Below are 20,731 nucleotides of genomic sequence, written 5' to 3'. Positions count from 1 at the left end.
GATTATAGTCCGGTACACACCATTAGAACTCGACTGTCGATAAACCGGTTGTACTCAGGAGAGGTTTTCTACAGTTTCCCTCTCCACTGGCGAGAAAACCCATTAGACGGGTGGTCCAGGCAAATGCGAGTACTCCTAATTTTCAAGTCGCTCTGTAGGCGCAAAACTTAGTATTAGGAAAATGTATATAAGAAATATTATGTAAGAGAAAATGTAAACACACTTGTATAGCTAGATAAGCTTAAGACGGGTGTATAAACCAAATAAATAAATAAATATTAATAGTTTAATCGGGATGCATGAAAATTCTGAACACAAACTTAGAAGAATTTTTTGGTGTAAATCACCATGTTTGGTGAACGATAAGTACAATAATATTTGGACGAATTTCCTTTTAGCGAAATATTTAATAGAATTTCTACGTAGTCGAATTTTTCATTTGCAGAATTTCCTTTATACTGTATCTTTTTCTGATCAAAATTTCATACTTATGAATTGTTATGTTAGTAATAACATAACAAATTTTAACTTTTGAAACACCTAATTTTCATTTGACCGAAATTTCAAACGTCCGTACAAACAGATAGAAATATTTGAATACGGATTTTAAAACTGACGAATCAGAAATTTTAAAAAATATGGTGAAAATTCAATTTTAAAATTCTACAATTTAAAAATTCGATCAGAACTGCGAAAATTCTTTTGCGTTCAATGAGAGAAATTTTCATACGTCCATAGTTTAATTTATTATGGTAGATTTATCTGAACTAACCGGTGAACCAAAATTGTGTCCAATCTCGTGGGCTAAAGTCAGCTGCGAAACTTTAGGAGGCACTCGACTGTTGTAATTAACGAAAGTAATTATCCCGGTGTTGAGGGATCTTTTAGTGGATTGATATGATCCGCCAACTGTTTCTGTGTAGGTTTTGTATCTTTCACAGATTCCACCGGAAGCTCCAGATGCTGATGCTACCCACGCAAGACCAAGAGTACCACCAGTAAAATCTCTACAATTAAAAATTAATATTTAGAATAACATGAAAAAAGTACACTTCAAAAAGACATTTCTTCAAACCGATCAAAAATTGATTCTAGTAAACTATTCAACAATAATTGAGCGACAAGAATGAAAAATTATCCAAACATCAAATATTTTTTTACACCAACAAATTAATGTTTATATTAATTTTAAACAATGAAAAACACAATTTTAACAGAATTTTAATATTTTTTTTGAAAATATTGAACTTACATTCATTTGAAGCATCTAATAGATAAATTTGAAAAAAATGCGTGTAAATTTAAATCGAATGAAAAATTCTTTGCTCGAAAGAAGCGCGCTTTCATTTCAATGAATGATGTTATTGCGGGCTGCATAATTCATTAAACTTTTAATTCAATATGCGATTGTTCAAAAAATAAATAATTTAAATCTCAAGCTGCAGATAGTAAAAAGTAAACTATTATCTAAACTTCATAGATTAAAATACAGGAAGCACGCGAATGATGCAACCCTACTTTCATACAAAATATTTTTGAATATAATAAAAGAAAAATTAAGTATTCAATTCAATGATTTCCATTAATAATTATTAGATTAATAGATTCGCAAAACAAAAACCTAACAAACTTTTTTTTCTTATGCTGCACTCAAACTTCTTTTAACCAATTTAAATAAAAAATCATCGGAAAATAATAAAATTCAAAATATAGCATTGAAAAAGTTACCAATGAATATTGCAGACTTCGCACTCGATAATTAATTTCAAAAAAGTAGTAAAAAGTAGCTTTCTTGCGAAGAATTTTATGAAAAATTTTAAATAATTGATTTCTTTCGACTAATTTTATGCAATTTCTAATTTAAATAATTGAATTCCTGGGAAATTTTTTTATTCATAAAAAGAATTGAATTAAATTAAATTCTTAAGAAGATTTTTACAAAAAAATTCTTTAAATAATTGAATTCTGTTTGGAAATTTTATGAAAATAGTAAATATTGAAAATCATTGAATTTCGAAAAGTTTTTAAAAATAATTAAATTTTACAAAGAATTCTATTAAAATTTTTCAGAATAATTGAATATCTGCGTGGCATTTTATTAATTTTTTTTTGAAAATAATTGAATTCCTAAAAAGCATTTTTATTATTTATGAAAATAATTGAATTCTTGTGAACGATTTTATTGGAATTTTTTAAAATAATTGAATTTCCAAGAAAAAATTTATTACTTTTAAAAATAATTATATTCTTGTGATGAATATTATTATTTATGAAAATAGTTGAATTTTGCAAAGAATTTTATTAAAATGACTCAAAATAATTGAATTCTTCGGAAGAATTTAATTAAAATCAGAAAAAGTAATTGAATAAATTTCAAAAAATTTAATTAAAATTGTATTTAATTGTATTGATTTCTTTCGAACAATTTTGTTAAAATATTTGAAAATAATTGAATTCCTGCGAAAAATTCTAATACTTCTGTAAATAATTAAATTTTTCCAAAGAATTTAAAAAAAAATTTTTTTTAAATAATTCATTTTTTTGAGGAATTGAAATTCATTTTTTTAGAATAATTACATTTTTTGATCAATTTTTGTAAAATTTTATTAAAAATAATCGAAATCCAGCAAAGAATTTTATTATTTATGAAAGTAATTGAATAGTTGTTAAGAATTTTATTAAAATTTTTAAAAATAAATGAATTCCTGAGAAGAATTTTATTATTTATGAAAATAATTGAATTATTGCGAAAAATTGTATTAAAATGCTTAAATTAATTGAATTTCTGTGAAAAATTTTGTTATTTTTGAAAATAATTGAATTATTTTTCATAAGAATTTAATGAACATTGGTTTAAATAATTAATTTTTTCGAAGGTATAATAAATATGAAATTTTTTTTTAAATAATTGAATTCTTGTGGAAAACTTTATTAGCGAAAATAATTGAATTTTTCGATTAAATTATTTAAAATAGTATTAAAAATGATTGAAGTTATCCGATGATTTTTATTATTTATGAAAATAATTGAATTCTTGCTAAGAATTTTTTGAAAAATTTTTTTAAAAAATTGAATTTTCATGAAAAATGTTATTATTAGTGAAAGTAATAAAAGAAAAATGAAGAATTGTATAAAAATTTTGTTAAATAATTGATTTTTCCGAAATTTTTTTGAAAATGCTATTCTAAATTAATTGAATTCTTGTGGAAATTTTATTATTTACGAAAACAATTGAATTTTGGATGAATTTTATCAATTTTTTTAAAAATAATTGAATTCTTTTGCGAAATTTTATGAAAATTCTAGATATTGAAAATAATTGAATTTCAAATATTTTTTTTAAAAATAATTGAATCGTTTTAAAGAATTTAATTATAATGCTGTAAATTAAACGCCGGATTCAAAATAAAAAGAAATCAACATCTATTAGGATTCCTTTAGCTATTTTTAGACATATTTACTAGGGTTCCAAAAAAATATATTTTTTAAATTAATGAATAAAAACTAAAAAAAATATAAATAAGATATATATACACAAATAATGCTTTAAACCATTCCGTGAACAGAAAGTGTCGTCTTTTGTTTTTCTATAGTAATTAATATTTTGATAGAAATTTTGGTTATGAGTATTTTTTAAAAGAATTAACAAATTTTCGTAAATTTTATTTTTTAATCATATGTACTTATTGATCGTGATTACAAAAATAGAATATTGTTAGAAAAAAGAAAAATTTTGAAAATTACCTTTATTAGAAAAATAAATTTTTAGAAAATTAGCTTTATTAGAAGACAGAAAATTTCAAAATCAGCTTTATTAGAAAAAAAATTTTAGAAAATACGATTTAGAAAAACTAACTAACTAACTATCCCAACCATTATTAGAAACATAAGAATGAAAATTAAAATATTTGCAGAAATTATAATTTAAATCTTTTGAGTTTGAATTTTATTACATTTATATGAGCTTAAAAAATGTTTGAGGGATTTCATATAAGAAAATTACATGTATAAAAATTATATTTGAAACTTGAGTTGAGTAGAGGCATGTTTTTTCATTTGGTAATTATATTTATTTTAATAACAGAAGCCATTAAAAAATCGCAAAAGGATCCAAGGCAAGAAAAGTAGTAATTTTGATTTTTCGATGATTTTCTAAAAATCTCGGTATTTAAACTAAATTATCATGTCCACCCCTTGGAAGCAATTTTTTTCGTTTGCTAATTATTTATTTTAATGTTAGAAGTCATTAAAAAATTTTGCAAGAAGATCGAAGGCGGGGAAAGCAGTGATTTTAATTTATTTTATATTTTAGGATTTCTGAAAAATCCGTGACAAAAAATAAAAATCATTGCTTTTCCCGCCTTCGATCTTCTTGCAATTTTTTTAAATGTCTTCTGAGGCGTGGAAACGATAATATAGTTGAAATACCGAGATTTTTTTAAAAATCATAACTATTGTAAACATGCAAGAATATAAATTTAAATTATTAAATTTTTTCTGTGGAAAGCAGGTAGGCAGATTGCTACTGTGATAATTCTTTAAATCATTCACGCGCGCGTAGGACTTTGCTAGTACACAAATAATGCTTTAAACCATTCTTACCTGTAAGTGAACACATAAGCCAAACAAAAATCCTCATGATTTCCTAACGAGTGAAGATTCAAAAAATTGCTAACATCAATATTTTCCATACAAAATTGATTCTGTTCGGAATTATTTGGAGGCGTTGTACGTGACGTTAAACGAGAAGTCGAACGAGATGTTGTGCGAGATGCAGTATGTGTTGGAATGCATGACGAGTCGTCATCAATCTTTATGAAACATAATAATCAACATTATTTTCGAAAAATAATAATTATTGCAGTCTAATAAACATTATTTAGTCTTTCGTCAATCTTTTTATTTAATTCAGTTGAAGAAAGTGAAAAAAGTACCTTTATTCTCTGAACTTCAAATTTAATATTTCTATGTTCTTCCCTCCCATCAAATCTTGTGTCTCTATAAATATAATTAACGGCAGTGACATGGTGTGCGATTAATGATAAAATTTCTTCTTTAGTCTTTTCTGGATCTTGATGGAGCTGAGAAATAATTTTTTTGTGATAAAATATAATAATGATAAGTAGATTATAAGAGATAATAAATAATAAATGGAAACATCAAGAATTGATGATTACCTGCTCGGTTATATGTCTCCATATTAAGGGATCCGTTTGAATAAAAAGTGAGCATGTTGTATTTTTATTTTCCTCCTTTGGTTTTGTAGCTCTTTTCGATCTTTGACTAAGATGATCATTGGCTTCCTTACTGTACTTATGACTTGGAGTTTCGCCATCTCCACTCCAAGGTTTTACCTTAAAATTATTATTTACAGAATTAAAACAAATTTGTAAATTTCAGATAAAAAGCAACAAATGTGATCTGAAAGAAGTGCAAAAAGACATTCTGGCAATTATTATTTATCATGGAGTTTTAAGTAGCAAAAAGCTACAACATCAATTGTGTTCAAGTGCTAAAAACTCTTGGTGCTTTTTTCAAGCCAAAAATGCTACCTATATGTTTACCACTTGGATCTCCAATTGAAAATGTTAGAACTCCTGTAAATAAGTTGGTAAGTAAGAAGACTACACTCTCGGGACATTGGATTTGGAGAAGCTAAATAGATAACAATCAGTGAGCAGATTATTAATTAAGAGAGCATTCTAACCTTTGGAATTTTGTCTTGTTTTGTTTTTGGTGGTGGTGGTGGAGGATCAGGTTCGCCGGAATTCTGAATGTTATTCATCCACTGTATCACATCTTCAGTAATTCCACAGCCTCCAGAACCTGAAATTATAAACAAGAATCATACGATTCGCATTACATTACTATTGCATTTCCCAGTTTGCAACCGTGTTGCTGCATGGATTAAAAAATCTTTTAGATTCAGAAGAGGCCCACGGTTCGTTGTCAAATTTTGTAAAAAGTGTCTGTGTTTAGTGAAAAACTTGTTAAAAAATGATTATTTACCAATTTCATGTCGTCTAAACCGGTCACAGCCGATTGATTTTTTTAATCCATCCAGAAACGCGGTTGCAGGATTGGAAATTCAAAAGTAATGTAATGACAGGCGGCAAGAAGTGTGTTACAGCCATTTTGCCAGTGGAGGGCAGAAACATGCAGGGAGCGAAAAGGCTCAGCTGTCAAAATGATTCGCATTACATTGCTACGGTAATTCCAATGCTGCAACCGTGTTTCTGCATGGATTAACAAAATCTTTTGAATTCAGATAATTAAAAACATTTGTGACAAATCAACGTTGTCATATTTTATAAAAAGTGCCTGTGAACAGAGGGAAATTTGTTAGAAAATGAATATTTACCAATTTCACGTCATTTAAACCGGTCAGTGCCGTATTTGTTGGGTGATGACTGTTAGTCGCACTTTATCGAGAAATCTTGATTTGAAAATTGAAAATGATTTTTCTTCCAATGCAGACAGTTTTTGCAAAATCGGAAAAAATACTAGATTTCCTGAATATTTTATGTTTCATTTGCGCACAAAAAGTAAAAGATTTATTTCCATTTACAACGACAGAAAGTAAAACAGAAAAAAGTTAAACAAATGTGCGGTACATAAAATTACCGCCAGAGGGCAGCACCTGATGAGCACATCAAATTTTCTCATTTTACTTCCTGACGTCCCACTAACGAGGAAAGAAGAAGAAGAAGACTTCCTGACGTCGTGTATTATATTGGATTTTCAATTTCTTGTGCATAAAATGACAGAACAAAAATTCATTTAATACCTATCTGGTATTTTTTCTCATTTTTCAATAACTGTCCAAATAGGGAGAAAAATCCTTTTAAAATTACGTTTCGCGTTCAAGCAGTTATTTTTAAAAGTCGACCACTGTATGAATTTGCGCAACATCGTTAAATTGAATTCTTACAAAAAATTTCATTAACAAATTTATTATTCAAATAGTATATAATAATTCAAATGAAATTTTTTTAAAACTATTTGTAATTTTTAAAATTTATTTCTTTTTATTTAGATTAAATTATTAATTCGGTATTACTTTTAATTTTTCTAAACTTTCTATAATCAAAAAATTAAATTAATATTTATAATATTTAATAATAATATTGTTAATATTGTAAAAAATGTTTTCAAATCTATGATAAATACAATAGTATTTATCATAAGTAAAAGAAATTTTAAATGTTTCGCCTCTCCCGCTTTTTTCACTGTAACCTATAAAGGCGCTAGCACAGCTCCTACTGCCTGCCTGCCTGCAGGTTGACATGGTAACACATAAGAGTAAGAGAGTCAAAAAATTCAAATTAAATGTTTTTTCTCTCTCACTCTTATGGCGCCTGCCTGCCTGCGCCTTAAGCGTGCCTCTAAGAAGCAACGTTGCCAAGTGTCGTGCTTAGTAACTTCTGATTGATAAAAAAAGGTGTTTTTTATACAAAATAATTAATTTTGAGTCTCACAGGTTGTGACTGATCATTTTTTTGGACAATATTTAAACATGAGTTATTTAGCTTTAACTGTAAAAAGTTACATCAATATTTCGCTGTCATTTTTCTCACAATTGAATTTTAAAGATCATGAAAGTGCATTTTCCCATAAGACACAATGTAAAATGTGAAAACATAAAATTGTTTATAACTTTTCTTATACATTGTGCAGACCTCAAAAAATTTAACTACATATTTTTTAAACCAACATCTACCATTATTCCAAGTTTCATCAAAAACTCGCTGTGAATTCTATTTCCGAGGGTACTTCCTCATTAAAATGACAATCCTTAGATGTGGCATTAAATGGCATTAATATACAAATCTTCTCAAGAATAACATCATTCAACGGTATTAAAATGTCATAATGTAATTTAATTTTTTTAAGAGATAAGCATTTTAATAGGGATTCTCAAAATAATAAATAATATCAAGAAAAGTATTAAAAACCAATTAATTTATCCACATTTCTTTAATTTCACAAATTCCATCACTTTTTAAAGTAGGGGAGACTAAGCGCGGTTGTTACAATTTTGATAAAAACAGTTACTGTGATAAAAGTTTAACTCCAATTTGTTTGGTCAAACTATTAAATCAAAGGTATATTATCTAGCTTTGAAAGGCAATAATTGATTTAGCTCTATATCTATTATTTAAATAACTAGAAGCATTTTAGTGACAGCGTGTAAATTGTAATAACTGCCCAAAGTGAATGTCGGTTGTTACAATACCAAGAATCTGGTACTGACGCCGGTGTAACTGTACTGGCTGGGAACCGCCTGCCAACCGAATGTGAACGGGCATTCTACCGAATAGTGACTAGGCCAGGAGCGCGCTGGCAACCGGCTCGGAACTGGGATTCTACCGCCCGCTGACCGGCCGGGAGAAGCCGTTCCGTGTATAATTCAACCGGCTGGGATCTGGCACTCTACCGACCGCGGATTTTTCATTTAACAGCCAGCTGAGCGCTGGCATTCTACCGACTGACAACCGGATCGGATCCAAATGATAATTTCAACAAATATCAATAAAAAAAAAAATAATTAATTGCAAAAGATATTTATTTTTTATCTGATGACAATTCATTGACAGTTCACTTTACACATTTTTTTTATTTTTTTATACACTTAAACCCAATTTTTTATTACATACACATTTGAAAAATCCTAACGCTTGGAGGTACGAACCTACGCCTAACCGAATATTTACGCACCGAAATCTCGCACGCTAACCACTATGCTACGCTCGCATGGAACTCTCAAACCTTAAATACTCTCAAGTGTCACAAGCTGAAATGAAACTTGTCGAATATATAACTACGCGTCAATGCTACAGCTATATTTTTATTATTATATAACATATTAAATAATTGTATCTCAATATAATAATATTGAACATATTAATATTAATAATTTTAATTAATATCACAATAATAATAAATTTATTATCATTGAGATATTATTAATTAACATTAATATTATTGAGAATTAATAATAAATTATTAACATGAATATTAATATTTATTAATGTTAATAATTTATTATTAATTCTCAATAATATTAATTAATAATATCTCAATAATAATAAATTTATATTAATAGTATAAATTTATTTATAATAATTATAAAGTATAAGTAAAAACAAATTTTTTAATTGTTTAATTTTGAAAAAACTCTCAATAAATAATTACTTAATATTTTGATTAAATTCATTTATTAATTAATCATTATTTTCTAAAATAATGCAATTAATTATTGTAATAATTATTTAGTTATGACACATTTATTGAAAATAAATTTATAATGTGATTTATAATGTGACAATAAATGACGACATCCGCAGTCGGATCCGGCCCAGCACCGACCCAGTACAGACTTAACATATCCGTCATTCTTCCGACGCCGCAGAAGAATAAGATCCGCCGGCGGAAGAAATCCAGTACCGAGCCGGTACTGACAATAGTGGGAAGACGGATCCGACAGTCGGAGCATAATCTGTACCGCGCCGGTTGCTTTTTCAGATCCGAATCGGTACAGACCGTCGGTACTTGCGGTCTGTACGGGCGCGGATCCCAGCCGGTTGTAAATTCCGACATTCGTCCGACTTTTCCGCCTGGGCAATATTTTAAGAGCATTTTTGTGCATTAGTTGTTTTAAAAAATGTTACTTCTGTGATATTTTTTAATAAATTAGCTATTTGTTGCTAATTTTAAAGACATTTAGAATAAAACTGAAGTTACCAACGTTGATTCAACGAAAAAATTTTTAAAAAAATTTTCTACTGAAAGTTGAGGATACAAATTTTTTTTGTTTATTTTTAACTTTAAAACTTTAAAATAAAAAAAGGTGGGGGAACAGAAGTTGTTATTTTTTTCTCACGGATTTTCCAAAAATCACATTTCAACTAAATTAATAATTCCTCGCCCCGGTAGACATTTTTTTCTTTTGATAATTACTTATTCTAATGTCAGAAGCCATTTAAAAAAAATTTCAAAAGGTTCCAAGTCGGGGAAAACAGTGATTTTGGTTTTTCTGTCACGGGTTTTTCGAAAATCCGAGAATTTGAAGTAAATTAATAATTCTTCGCCTCGGTACACGGAAAAAATTAATTTAGTACATTTTACGAAACTAATTTTGGAATAGCGGATACGGAGAGGAGTTTAGTATAAGATAAAACAGAATCAATAGTAATATATGATGACTGCGTTTCTCGAAAACTCAAAAAAAATTCTATGGAATTCACAAATGATCGGTTGGACGTTCTAATTCAAGAGTTTTGTAAAATGTTTAGCCTGAAGCGCATGCGCCACGGAAAAAAATATTCACGGAGAAAAAAACGAATAAAGCAGAAAAAAGAATTTCTTAATGTACCAATGAGCTCTCAAGACCATTTTTTCTCGTCTTCTATAGGAGATAGATGATTGGTTCGACACATGTGACTGCACTCTACAACGCAATGGTTCGCTTGGATTGGCTTATTTTATTCTGACACTAACTTAACGGAAATACGCATACATATAAACGAATTCTGACGCAACGCACATACAATATAACTCGCACTTGTAGATGAAAGAATTGAGTTTCTTTATATACTAACTGAGGAGATTAAAACTGCGCTTGTGAGAAATGTCAATATACTGAATATTAATTTTTAAAAAAATCATTTTTTTAAAAGTTATACAAAATATTTTATGGTTTTTAAAATAACATTTTTTGATTATAATTAGTTATAAAATCTCTATAAAATTTTTCAATTTTTAGAAAATAATTTTATTCTTAATTTTAAATTATAAATAAATTGACAAAAAATTTTCAAAATTAAATTCAAACTCAAAAAATGTTTATATTAAATTGTCTAAAATTTGAAGTAATAACAGTTAAAACTTGAGAAATTAATATATATATTGTCATCGGTAAATATTATGATAAACTATAAAATTTATTGGACTGTAAATTAAAAGAAATTAATAATAATTAAAAGTTTGGATTACAAAAGCACATAAAAAATGTTACGAATTTGGAACAATGAAATGTGAAATACGTAAAAGAAAACAATTATCCAAATGTTACCGGCAGGTAAAGCAGTTCTCTTTTTCCTTCCACATATTATATCTATATACAGCAGACAAGTTAATACCGACGCGACGAGACAAGCTTCAACATATCTATTTATAACGCGACTTTTGGTACACCCCGTATAGAATTTTACGAAACTTTGTGTTCGAGAATTCACGATAGACAGCGAAGTGGAAACTCAAACCACGCGTTTTTAGATTGCACGAAACATTTTTACCATTTTCTGATAAAATGTTCACCAGAAAATACGAAACATTTCTACATTCAAGCTTGTTTTATAAATTACAACACTGGTTGCAGTTTCTCGACAATTGTTCTGCTTAAAGTAGTGAAAGTTTCTGGGTTTTTGAAAAACTTCGTCTAGGAATCTTAAATATCCGCTAGTGCGAAATTAGTTTCGTAAAATCTGCTGAACTTATTTTTTCCGTGTAGCAATTTTTTTCTTTTGATAATTGTTTATTTTAATATTAGACGCTATTTAAAAAAATTCCAAGTAATTCCAAGTCGAGGAAAGCAGTGATTTTGAATTTTTTTGTACCACGAATTTTTCAAAAATTTCGAAATTTCAACTTAATTAATAATTGCTCGACTCGGTAGCAATTTTTTCTTCTGATAATTATTTATTTTAATGTCACAAGCCATTAAAAAAAACTCCAAGTGGTTCCAAGTCGGGGAAAGCAGTGATTTTTATTTTTTAAATGAAATTCTGAGATTTTTGGAAGAAATACGACAGAAAAATTTAAAATCACTGCGTTCCCCGACTTTTAATTTTTTTTAATGGCTTGTGACATGAAAATAAATAATATCAAAAGAGGAATTATTAATTTACTTGAAATTCTCAGATTTTCGGAAAATCTGTGACTAAAAAACAAAAATTACTGTTTTCCCCGCCTTGGAAACTTTGAAATTTTTTTAAAGGGCTTCTGACATTAGAATAAGTAATTATTAAAAGAAAAAAATTGCTACCGAGGCGAGGTGATTTTTGAAAAATTCGTTAGAAAAAAATAATAACTTCTGTTCCCCCACCTTTTCTTTATTTTAGGGTTTGGAGGGTTTACTTGGGTTAAAAATAAACAACAAAAATTTGTATCCTGAACTTTTTAGAGAAAATTTTTTTAAACATTTTTTCGTTGAATTAACGTTGGTAACTTCAGTTTCATCATTTAGACAATAAATTGAACATAATTCATGACATATAGTGCTTTTAATCTTAAAGTTACTACTAATAGAAATCATTATTATAATTATTGTGTTTCTGATTAAAACTAATAAGGTTTTACATTTTTTTGTTCTCTTTATTTAAAATAAAATTTTGTTTTTTTCTCTGTCAAGTGAATTTTTTTATGATTTTAAGCTCTTTATTTAGGCTAAAACTTTCAAAATTAATAAATAAACACTGAATAATTGATATGTTACATCATTATTCATTTTGTCTCAGTCTAAAATTAATTATTATATAGGTGTCTCAACCTGCGTACTAACTTTTTTTTAGTAAAAATTTAGTAAAAATTAATAAATTTTTTATATTCTTGAACGAAAAAATTATTTTCTGAGGCAATACTTTTTAAGTAGCAAATAGAATTTTTTGCTTAATTTTGTTTGTGTAAAAATGTACTTTGATAACAAAAGCCGTGTCCGTTCGTGCCTCACAACCCGACAAGTCCGCTAAACCGGCGTTCGAGTGAAATAACATTTTTTCTAAATCTGAAAAAGCAAATCTTGATTCTTGTAAAATATTTAAAAGTATCTTACCTGTTCTAATGTCAGCGTATGGATCACCAACATCGTTCTCATGATATATCACCGAGTGCAATGTCTCATTAACTTCATGATGAGGAAAGTAATAGTGAGCTTTTTCTATAAACCATGCCCCATGTCGTGGCGATTCAATTTTTCCTTGAAAGACACCATCAATTATACTTCCAAAAATGCGACTACCCGGTTCACCTGCGAATTCGAATATACCTTACACTGAAAAATGTTCTTTTTAATAATAAAATAATAAAATCTAAGATTCATCAAAAAAAAAAAAAAAAAAAAAAATAATGGTTTACCTTTAGCTGTATTTTTCGGTTCAAATAATAAAAAAAATGAAATAAATTTAAATTTATCCTTAAGTAAAAAGTTAAATTTTCTTGTCGATTCTGAAAGAGGACTAAAAAATATGTAAGAAGCACCAAATGCAAATTTTTTAGCCCATAATCTTCAAAAATCGCGAGTACAAATATTATGGAAAAATCGGACTTCCAGGACAAAATGGGTTAAATTTCGAGTATTTTGACTGAGACAAATCTTGTGAATTAGAAATATGCCAAAATTATAAAGTTTTTCCCGAAAATGAAGCTCTAGTTATGTACAATTTTTACAATAAAAAATATAAAAGATTACCTGCAAGATGACCTTCGTAGATATGGGATGTGTCAAGACCCTCTTGCTGTCCAGAAGGACCCTCTATCAATAAATTATCACTGAATGTACTTAGATCGCGTTTGAGTCGAAGATGAAAGTTTTTTCCATGGGCACTAAATTTTAACGATACTGTATTGTCACGAGTCACTGATCTTTTGGCTCTTAAATGACTTCGGTGTAGCTCGTGTGTAGGATAATTAAGGACTTCAAAGTGTCGAATGTATTCGTTTAGTCGATTAGCTGCAACAATAAGAGAAGAATAAATTATAAGTAACAATGCTATTAATAACTTAGAAATAATAGTATAATAATAAAGGATATATCATACAGAATATAATACAAAATATTATAATTTTTTATTAAGGATATTTCTTCTCATTCTGTTTAAAAAAGAACAGACATTTCAGTAAATATTCAATTATTCGTAAATTCTTCAATTAAATAGGGGAGACTGGGGCGAAAGGTTAAACTGTGAAAACAGTTAAAATTCATTATCTTTCGAACGGAAATAGTTAGAGCATTGCAATTTTAATTATAGAAGGGTGTTATCACTCTAAATAAATGTCCGGAGTTATGTGACATTCTATTCATTTTTGTTGTGTCCATATTTAAATTTTTTTTTTCACCCTACTTTTGAAAATTTTTTCGTAAAAGAAAATATCAACTTTTAAGTATATTTTTTCAATTTATTCTCATCGCGATTTTCTTAGGTCTTTATTTAGGTCCCCTGAAGAGATACCTAAAGATATTTGGGCAAATCCACGAAACTGTTAACTTTTATGATACTCGAATCGAACACTTAAAAGTCCATATTATTTTAGATTGAACCTTATTGTTTAATCATATTTTCCTAAATTATATACTAAGCAACATTTATGTACAGTATTAGAACAAAATATTAATTTGTCAATTAATTTTATGAGTTTAAAATTGAAAAAACGCTTAAATTTCATTTGAAACTCTCAGAAAAGTATACATTTTTAACGTTTTTATTTTTGCGGCGTGTGAAATATTAATTTAGCTACAAGGAAAATAGCTAAAAGACGTATGTTTTCAAACTTTTTTCACTATCCCATTAGTGTGCTACGACTGTAAGAAAATATATGAAGGTTTGATTGAATGATGACACTTTTTAAGAAAATTTAATTAAACGTCTTCTTATGTAAATACCTAGTGCGGCGTAGAATAAAAATAAAAGTTCAATAAGTTTCTAAATAGACAATAAAAAATCGAACATTTTAAGACCTTTTTCATTAGTGTGCCTATATTTGTATTCCTGTAGAAACAATTTAAAGATGTTAATACAAATCGTGATTTTATTTAAATTTATACATTTTTGAAAGGCACAACTACAATTTTACTTTTAACAAGTCCATGTATAGTGTGATCGAAGCATTGCCTTACAGATATTCAAAAAAAAGTATGCCGCTCAAGGATTTTGAAAACTATCAATTTTATTAAGTTAAGAATATGCTTAAAATTTCAGAAGTTGAATTCTTAAAAATCAAAAACTTCAATTACTCATTTTAAATTTAAATTTTAAATTCGTAATCAGCGACCCCAAAAACCCCCGAGTAACGAGTTTCAATCAAATCCAACTATTTAAATTTGTCATCCGTCATAATGGAGCCGCCATTTTGAATTTTGAAAAACCGACTTCAGATTGTCCAGCGGCGACCCCAAAAACTTCCGAGTAAAATGTTTGAACTGATTTAATTGATGGGAAGGTCTTACACATTTTTTGTTCACTTTATAATATTTCAGTTCCGGAAGAGGTTAATAATAAGTGTTAAACATTGGGGGCATGGGTTAAAAATGAATCACGCATACGAATTTGTGGTGCTAAAACATTCTTGAACACGTATGCAAAGTGACATCTATGTGCATACAAATTAATAAAAAAAAAATTTTTTTCTTAAAAGTCAAGTTTTATGGATTTGCCCATTTGCTAATTATCTTTAGTCAGATTTTTTATATTTGTTGTTAAAGCCAAAAATGCACCCTGGGGCGAAAAGTTAAATGTATTTTTACATGTAAAAAATATTTTTTACATTTTTCGTTTTTTTTGGGTTTATTTGTTTAGAAAATATTTATTTGACATTAAGCAAGTACCTCTTTCAGAAAACAAGACCGCTCACGTGAAATAAACCAAATTTTTTTTTTTTTTTGAAATTTTAGTTTATTAACTTCCGTGTAGAAAAATTTCGGGGCAGTCTTGGAGTCTAGTGATTGCCCCAACTAGACGCATCTGGACGGTCTAATTTAGACTTTCTAGGGGTCGTCCATATACCACGTGGACAGTTTTTCAAAGATTTTTGACCCCCCCCTCCCCCCTTGTGGACACAAAAATACATGGGATCGTGGACATTTTCAACCTTTTTTTAACCCCCCCCCCCCTCCCCCCAAAAGTGTCCACGTGGTATATGGACGACCCCCTAACTTTAAACCAAAATTTTTAAAGTTCAAATCACAGTACAATCAAGACTTTAGTGCCCGATTTGTCGGTCTTCTTTGAATTTATACATGGATTGTCACTTCAAAATTCAATGAAATAATTTAGCCAATCTAAAGAATCGTTCAAAAATAAATATTGTAGGTTTATATGTGACGCGCTCCCAAGAAAGGTACCTAAGAAGCAAACGAATTATAGGTTGGGTTCAAGTTAGATTTATCTTGATTAAAAGTTAATTTTTAATTATTTGAATTTGAAACCAATATTCATTGAATATTTTGAATATAGTGAAGACTTGAAGACCAACAATTTTTAATTAATAATTGATTCTCTTTCTGTATTTTTACTTACAAAATTTAAAACATAACCTCAAATTTTTTGCTTCTTAGGTACCTTTCTTGGGAGCGCGTCACATATGAATTATTATAAATAAAATTTTCAATGAATTTAATTAAAAATTCTAAAGAACTTAGATTTTTGAAAAATGCCTAATAATTCAAATTGTCCTGAAATTAGATAAATTTTTTAACATATTGTATTTGATTAATTATTAAAAATAATTTATCTGTAGAAGAATTTTACACTGAGAAAACTGGAGTATTGGACTAAACATCTGGAGGGACAAATCGTTCATATTTGAGAGTTAGCTATTGGATAACATTCTAATTGTTCAAATACACCATTGACAGATATTCGTGCCATTTCTCTTGGAGGGAAAATGAGTTTATAACAGAGGGACAAATTAACCATCTTGAGAAATCCCTTCCTTATCCGGCGCCAAATGAATAAATATGGCAACCTAACCCATAAATTAAATACATAAAATGTCAGAAAAATAATTTCGCGCGCATCAGATCGTACACATTTTCTGCGCAACTTTTAACCCTCAGATATAATGGGAGAGAATATACAAGTAGATTCCCATTATCAATTCAAAATTTATTTTAGAAGGACTATTTAACTCTCTTCATAAGCAAAGGAAACATACACTTTTTGAACCTCTGAATTTGACTCTCCAGTTTTCTCAGTGTAGTTAAAAACACTATAAACAATTGAGTGTTTGAGAAGTTACAGATTATTGTAGAAATTTAATTATTTTTAAAAGTAACAAAATTCTACACAGAAATTCAATTATGTTCAAAAAATTTTTTAAATTCTCATCAAAATTTCAATTATCTTTATAAATAATAAAATCGTTCTCTGAAATTCAATTATTTTCCAAATTTTTAACAAGATTCTTGGCAAAATAAAATGTAAGCAAAAATTTAATTACTTTCATAAATAAAAAACCTTTCACAAAAATTCAATAAGTATTTACAAATTTTTTATAAGTTTCATCTCAATAATTCAATTATTTTTATAAATAATAAAATTCTCAGAATTTTTTTATTATTCCAAATTTCTTAGTTAATCTCAGAATTTCTTAATTATTTTTAATACAATTTTAATCGAATTTTTCGAAAAGTGTATAATTATACTTAAGAATTCTATTGAAATTCGTCATAAGAATTCAATTATTTAAAAATTTTTTGATAAAACTGAAAGTAATACTTTAAAAAATTGTTTAATGATTATAATTGTAGTAAGAATTATTTATTTAAATATTCATATATAATAATTAAAATAATTCGGGATTATTATGTGTAATAATTTTAGTCATAGTTTTTACTTCGTCCTTATAAGCAACAGAAGATATGACACTGGCATTGATATAGTAAATTACGAGAGTTCGCACCCAGGCTTCAGTGGCCGTGCGGTTTAAATGCTTCGAGTCGGGGGGCGTGAGTTCGATCCCACATGCGAGCGGATATTTTTCATTGTAAGTGTTATATGAAAAAATAAAATTACTATATTTAATCTGTATAAGTGTTATAAATTAAAATTGTAAACATGTTTGTAAATAATGTTAAAGGCCTGTTAAAGAATGAATTTAAAAAATGTACCTACCAATTAACGCAAATTGCTTTTTCATTAAAATTATTTTTCAATATTATTATTTTAAATGATATTTACTGCTAGTGCAGTATATTATTTATTTGAAAATAATATAATAATTATTATAATAAGTTATTGTCATTAAATACATATATACACACATATATATGAATAACAATAATATTTATTTATTATTAATAATTCATATATTCACATTACATTGAATAAACGTGAGAAACAAGTAAATTTGGGTAAATTATTTAAAATTAAAAAACTGAAATATTGAAATCGAACCTAAAATTTTAAATATTAGCACTGCTCATTAGCCCTGATTAGCTCGTCCAGTCTGGACCAACGCGTGGTTCGATCGTCACTGGTCTGATTAGCCCATGGTCAGACAGTCTTTTCAGCGCCCAGTTAGAGAATAGACTGTCTTTCTGGCACCACACTAGAACCCAACAATTTTTCTACACGGGCTTTATAAAAGTTCTAAAGCTTTTGTTAAATAAACACAGATCTTTTATTAACTAAATTATTTGTTTACGTATACTTTAACTTATCAGCTACTTAACATCTAAGCGGATTATATTGTCTAAAAAATATCATTTATGCAAAATTTAACCTTTCGCCCCAGTCTCCCCTATTTATTAGAAAATAAAAACGTCAAACAATATTAAAAAATTCAATTAAACTTTTACAAATAAATTAATTTAAAAATTCAATTGATTTTAAAAATTCACGCTATATTGCTTTTAATATTTAATTATTATCTAAATTTTAACTGAAATTCATTTTAAAATAAATTTTTATTAGTTGAATATTTCTTAAAATTGAATTTTTATGAAGAATTTTATTAACAACTTTTCAAAATAATTAATTTCTTTTAAGGAATTTAATTAAAATTTTACAGAAATTTATTGAATTAAAGAATTTTATCACAATTTTTTAAAAATAATTGAAAACTTTTGAAGAATTTTATTAAAATTTTTAAAAATAATTGACGAGAATTTTTCAAAAATTTTGAAAATATTTGAATTTCTGACAAGTATTTTATTACATTCCAAAAGAATTGAATTCTCATGATGAATTTTATCAACAAATTTTTAAATAATTGAATTCTTTTGACGAATTTTAATAAAAATTTTAAGAATAATTACATTTTTCGAGAAATTCGATTAAAATTGTATTAAAAATAATTGAAATTCAGCATTGAGTTTTATTGTTTATAAAAATAATTAAATTTCTAAAAAGAATTTTATTTTTTTCGAAAATAAATTCTCAGTATTCTCTCATATCTCAGTAAAATTTTATTATTTATGAAAATAATTGAATGATTACGAAGAAATTTATAAAAAATTTGTAAATAATTGAATTCCTGTGAAATTTTTATTATTTTATGAAAATAATTAAATGTTTGCGTAGAATTTTATTAATATTTTTTTAAATAATTGCATTCTTTTAAAAAAATGTATTTAAACAGTAGATATTAAAAATCATTAAATTATAAGAAAAAAATTTTTAAATAATTGAAATTTTGCCAAGATTTTTATTAAAATCTTTGAAAATAATTGAATTTCGAAGAAGAATTTTATTATTTCTAAAGGTATTTGAAATTTTGACGAGAATTTTTAACACTCAAGTAGAAATGTCCGGAGTTAGGACGGAGTTAAACACCGGCATGATACTGACTCAGTACTGACCGTCGGTACTGACTTTCGGAACATCGTTTGATTTATTAACTATTAAAATATTTTCCAAGATTTTTAAAAACATTATTCATCAACAATAACATCAAACAATTAATATATTATTAATTATTAATTAATAGGTATATCATAATAATAATAAATTATTATTTATTGATTATTTTTACTATTATGTATTATTAATAATAAAATTTTTCTTATTTTTTAAAAATGTATAAATATATATTTTTTATTATTATTTTAATAAATAATTAAATTAATAATTATTATCATATTTTTATGCTATACCTATTAATTAATATATAATGTCTTGTTAAAATGTATATAAATATATAAAACATATATTTATAATAATTTTTTTTTACATAAATATAATATACAGTGAATTCATTATTATAGCACTGCATAATATATCCTTCCCATAATTCAAAAGGAAGTTTAAGTAAAATCACTTCCAAGCTTGCGTGGCTGTGCGGTTAGTGTATTCGACTTGCGTCCTCGAGGTCTAGGGTTCGATCCCCCGTGCGTGCGATATTTTTCCGTCTTAGTTCTTAGTGTTTAGTGTATAATTCTCAACAGTGTTACATAAAATATAAATTTAAATAATTATAAACAATAATAATAATAATTTAGTAATTAATTAAAATAAATAAGATTGTATAAATTAATGAAAAAAAAAAGAAAAATTTTTTTTTAAAACTTATTTCAATAAAAGCAATTTTGCTAATTATTTACATTTTTATTGTTACTCATAAAAGTTTATTTGCTACAGAAATATGAATAATAATTATTAGTATTCAATAAATTACTCCTTTTTCTTTAATAATCAAATAACAAATTAATATAAGCTTCTATAGGTAAATTTTGTTTTAGAGAACGCGTTACAGCATTTTCCAAATTTACTAAATTTTACCTGCGAATCAGTAATTAGGCGGTGTTCTGCCAGTGATATTTTAATACTGACTTAGTACTGACTGCCGGTAAAAAATCAGTACTGGACAACGTTACCACCCAGGGATTTCCCAGTACTGATTTAGTACTGGGTCAGTACTATGTCAGTATTACATTTCTACTTGGGCATAATTGAATTTTTTCGAAGAATTTTATTACTTTTGTAAAAATAATTGAATTTCTGCAATAATTTGTAAT

The 20,731-nt window shown here is 27.1% G+C and overlaps 1 protein-coding gene across 2 annotated transcripts in view; it reads right to left on the bottom strand.

The window, feature by feature from the left end:
* Window positions 1-20,731, bottom strand: part of LOC122499656 (disintegrin and metalloproteinase domain-containing protein 10) — an 88,672-nt gene that overhangs the window by 15,077 nt on the left and 52,864 nt on the right. For both annotated transcript variants that reach the window (XM_043608111.1, XM_043608112.1), the window contains exons 2-8: window positions 13,469-13,729; window positions 12,833-13,027; window positions 5,708-5,826; window positions 5,178-5,354; window positions 4,935-5,081; window positions 4,603-4,811; window positions 773-1,007 (exon numbers count right to left, since the gene is read on the bottom strand). In XM_043608111.1, coding sequence (XP_043464046.1) covers window positions 773-1,007; window positions 4,603-4,811; window positions 4,935-5,081; window positions 5,178-5,354; window positions 5,708-5,826; window positions 12,833-13,027; window positions 13,469-13,729 — 1,343 coding nt within the window. The remainder of the gene's footprint in view (window positions 1-772; window positions 1,008-4,602; window positions 4,812-4,934; window positions 5,082-5,177; window positions 5,355-5,707; window positions 5,827-12,832; window positions 13,028-13,468; window positions 13,730-20,731) is intronic.

Source organism: Leptopilina heterotoma, unplaced genomic scaffold (genome assembly GCF_015476425.1).
Source record: "Leptopilina heterotoma isolate Lh14 unplaced genomic scaffold, ASM1547642v1 Lhet_17, whole genome shotgun sequence".
Classification (NCBI taxonomy): domain Eukaryota; kingdom Metazoa; phylum Arthropoda; class Insecta; order Hymenoptera; family Figitidae; genus Leptopilina; species Leptopilina heterotoma.
This window is presented reverse-complemented; position numbering and strand designations above follow the sequence as displayed.